The 4,490-nt window shown below is 40.7% G+C and overlaps 1 protein-coding gene across 1 annotated transcript; it reads right to left on the bottom strand.

Moving 5' to 3' along the window:
• Positions 1–837: 837 nt before the first annotated feature.
• Positions 838–2,923, bottom strand: LOC114082444 (melanoma inhibitory activity protein 2-like). Its single transcript, XM_027923663.2, is given in 2 exon segments — positions 838–921; positions 923–2,923. Coding segments are annotated over 2 exon segments (2,085 nt in total).
• Between the last annotated feature and the right edge of the window lie 1,567 nt (positions 2,924–4,490).

Below are 4,490 nucleotides of genomic sequence, written 5' to 3'. Positions count from 1 at the left end.
TGGAACAGCACTCACTTAGCACATGCAAGGTACTGAGTAGGATCCTCAGAACCACATAAAAATTAATTAATTGATTGAGTGAGTGATTAATTAATTAAAGGTAGAAGAAGAACTGAAAGATGAAGAACACAAAGAAAAATAGGAAGAAGAAAAAGAAGAAGAAGGAGGAGGAGGAGGAAGAGGAGGAGGAGGAGGAGGAGGAGGAGGAGGAGGAGGGAGGAAGAAGAAGAAGAAGTCATCAACGATGACTCAGGGAAAATGGGAACAGAGTGAGTTTAAATTGTGGTTTCCAATTCCAAAATGTTTCCTGAGAACTGCAACTTTCTTTGTATTTGAGATCTCCTACTTCCATGACATGTTTAGTAGTGTTTTCTGGTTTACTCTTAATATGCTCTAGTTATTGTTTTATGGGAAAACTAGTTGACATGCCCCACAAGATTGAAAATCAATGAAAATCTTTCATTAAGCATAAAGTTCCTTTCACATTTGCTACAATCATAGTAAATACACTTCTTTGTATAAAGGGACTGTCTTTGTTGGGCATTTAAAATATCCCCAAAGGCTAGATGACATACATGAAACTCCCATTGTTGTTTATGGAATAGTGGATTAATCAAATTCAATGCTGTAATCTTTAGAGTAAAATAGAATGGAAATAATTTACGCATAAGATTCATACTTAAAATATCTTTATTTCCAAAATACTATCCTAAGAATTATAGTTTTATTTAGCTTCAATCGGAGCAAAAGTATAATCACTTACTTAAGTAAAAGCAGTTCCTTAAAAACTAAAAATGAGAGGTAAGTCAAATTACTTTTGAAGAGAGATCAAAAACATCAGGTTTCTTCACTTGAAGGTGGAATGAAGCCTGAAGGGTACTCACTTCTACTTTCAGAATGCGGGGGTGGGGGGAGGAAATCTAGCTCTTGGGGGAAGGTCATGAGGAAAATACCTCCATTCATAGACATCTGGCATTGGAAAAAATGGAGGGGGTGGTGGGCCCGGTGGAAAATAATCTCGAGGTGCTCCATACCTGTTTCCTGGAGGAGGCAGAGGGAAAAATGGTCCTCCTCTCATGAACTGACTCCTCGGATCCACAGGAAACAATTCACCTCTGACTGGAGGGAAAGGTGCCAACAATGAGCCGGAGACAGTTGCTTGGTTTTCAGCAGGGAGAGATGAATTGGGCACATTGGAATCACCAAGATCGATTTTGGTCTCCTTTCTACTGGATTGACTTTCTGAAGACATAGGCCCATCCTCTTTATCCAAAGAAGGCATATTAGAACCTCTGAGTTCTGCTTGTCGCGATGGTCTACCATAATTCGAATAACATCCACCTTGCCAAGGAGGACCCAATGGTGAGGGACCATTGGGGGAATGCTTTCTGCCCAATGCTGCATTTGAAACACCAAGTGCACAGGGATCTTCCTCTACAAGTTCAAATTGAAGCTCCCTTTCAGTTAACTTTTGTCTATTGCGAGCATTTTGTTTCATGAAATAATGGAGGTTTCTTTCAGCAATCCAAGCCTCCAACTCACTCTCATGTGCTTTTTTCTCAGAGTAAATAATCTTCCCCTGACAGGACTGAATGGTTCTCTCCAATTCTTCTTTAAGATATGTGGCTCGCTTTCTGTATGTCTCCAGCTCTTCTCTTGTATGGCCCATCTCTTCTTTGACCTTGGAAAGTTTCTCCTCTTGCTCCACCTGATAATTTTCCTCTACTCTGAGTTTCCCATGGAGTTTCATCATATTTTCTTGATAGCATTCCATCATGACTTTAACTTTCTGCTGAAGGTTCTCATTCTCACCTTCAAGCCATGTATTTTCTGACAGCAAGGTTGCCTGTTCAGTTTTCAGACTTTTAATCTGTTCTCTAAGGTCTTCCTTTGTTTTCTCTATGTCAGATAAGAAAGCACAAGTTTGATATCTTTCTACTTCTAAGGTTTCTAAGGAGGCCTTTAGCTTAGCACCATCAACCAGTTTCTTCAAAGCTCCTTTGGGCTCATCATCCAAGTGAGCACCAATTCCTGATTCACTCTTCATTCCCCATTCCAAGTTCCCAACATCTGTTTGGGCTCCCTTGCTTGGAGAAGACGTATCTTTCATCATCAGCAAGCCTTCAGTCAGAGACTCCATGTGATTTTCTTTATCAGTTTGAACTTGTTTTGCATGGAATTGAGAGTCTTCCAATGCGGTGCTCTCTTTACATTGGACACGTCCTTGTTCCCTCCATGATTCAGCGTCTCCTTGTAAGATCGGTTTCTGACTATGCTGAAGCTGGGAACGTTCATCCAAGGCTTCCTTCATTGCCAGCTGAAGTCCTTCCTCACTCATTTGAAGCAGTCTCAAGTTTGTTTTAGTTTCAGCTATTTGTGATCTGAGGAATTCTGATTCACCTTTTAGGGTCTTTATCCTTCTCAATATATCTGCCATGATTCCATCCTGTTTACAATGTTTGGCCTTTTGTTCTTCTAGCTCTTTTTCTAGAAAGAGTCTTTCATCCCCATGGCTAGGTTTGGACCTATGCAGCTTTTTATAGGTTGCCTCCAAATTTGGGGCTTCTCTTGGACTCTTCTCAGAACTGCTGCCCTTTAAAGTTGACTCTAAGCCTTCAAGCTCTTTTTGAACAAGGCTAACTTTTTCAAGTAGTTCACATTTTTCTTCAATTCTTCTAGAAAGTTTTAAAGCCAGCTGTTTTTCTCTTCCCACATAAAGCCTACTTCTAACACACTGAAAACTTCTCCACAAAAACAAGAGAAGAGCAAAACATCCAATAGCTCTACACATCACCAACTCCCAAGGAACACCATAAGGATTAGGGCCTGGCTTCATGTCTTCAGACAATGCTGCCACAACCCTGCCTACTTCTTCCAGGGCCACCCGCTAATATGGCTGAGGGGCAGTCCTTGGTGCCTCCATCACGCCAAGACGGCTCTGACTGTTGCCCCCACAACAATGCCTGCCCAGGCAGGCCAACATAGTCTGTGGACATTCAGGTGTTTGGTCAGGAACTCAAACCTGCACCAGACAATGGAGCAGACCACTGAGAACCCCTGCGGGGGGGGGGGGGGGGGTTGTGATGGGGGAGCCAGGGTGAAGGACTCCCAGGAGCCTTGTGGTGCTCAAGTGCCAATCAAGGGAGTCTTGGCCCCTTCCTTCCCTAACCAGTGCATCCTGAAGTGCCATGGGTTCAGGTCCCTTCCACTCCAGCCAGAGAGGAGTCCTCTCTATGCCTCCCACCCCTGAGTTTGGTTTAGGCCAGGCCAAGGTTGAGCTTCTTAAGTTTCTATACAGTCATAATACCACTCTGTTTGATGTTATGGAAATTCTAAAGCTTTCTAAACTGTCTCAACAGATTTTATGTCATATATTTATATTTGTACTGCTTGCCCTTTTGCTTTAATGACCCATTGCTTTCCCTGCTTTTGTTCTCTCCCTTATTTCTTCCTTCCTTCCTTCCTCCCTCCCTTTCTTCATTTTTTTCATTTTTTTCTTCCTTCTTTACTTCCTCCCTTCCTCCCTCCCTTCCTTCTTTTTTCTCCCTTCCCTCCCTTTTCTTTTATTGCAGTATTGGGCTTTAAACTCCAAGGCCTTCTGCATGCTAGGCCAGCCCACTACCACTCAGCTATATCCCCAGACCTGCTGACTCTTTCTAGGAAGGTCATTTGAATTATTTCTAAAGGAAAAAACTCTCATGATACACTACTTTCTTTCTTTCCTTTTTTCTTTTTTTTTTTTAAAGCTGGGTTAATGACTTATTTTTTTTCTTTTTTTTAAGTTTACCCATGACATTGTTTTTATTAAGTTTTATTTTTTTTTATAGAGCAAGCAACCATAAAAATTAAACAACTGGTTAAATAAGAACTGTTATTTTAGATCATTGTACTGTCATTTTTTTTTACTTTTTCTTTTATTTTTTTTAGTCATATATGACAGCACAATGTATTTTTACATATAATACATAACATGGAATGTACATACATCAATCATATTGTCTATTCTATTCTGCTGCCCTTCCTATCCTCCTTACTCTTCCCCTCCTCTCCCATCCTTTCTGTCTATCCAATCTAATGTGACACACTTTTTTTCTTTTTCTCATTAGAACATCATATATGTATTCTGTATAACAATGAGGTTCTCCTTTCATCTTCCGTGCAACTCCCCTTCTCCCTCTTTTTCCCTCCCACCTTTCTTCCCTATTTAGTGGTAGTCTTCTTCTCATGCTCTTCCTCTCTATCCCATTTTGAGTCACCCCCCTTATATCAGAGAAGATATTTGGCATTTGTTTTTTAGGGACTGGCTCACTTCACTTAGCATAATCTGCTCTAATGCCATCCATTTGCCTGCAAATGCCATGTACTTGTTATTTTTTAGTGCTGAGTAATATTCCATTGTGTATAAATGCCATATTTTTTTAATCCATTCGTCTATTGAAGGGCATCTAGGTTAGTTCCACATTCTAGCTATTGTGAATTGTGCTGCTATA

Source organism: Marmota flaviventris, chromosome 4, assembly GCF_047511675.1.
Source record: "Marmota flaviventris isolate mMarFla1 chromosome 4, mMarFla1.hap1, whole genome shotgun sequence".
Classification (NCBI taxonomy): domain Eukaryota; kingdom Metazoa; phylum Chordata; class Mammalia; order Rodentia; family Sciuridae; genus Marmota; species Marmota flaviventris.
Note: the sequence above shows the minus strand (reverse complement) of the source record. Positions and strands in the feature narration are given on the sequence as shown.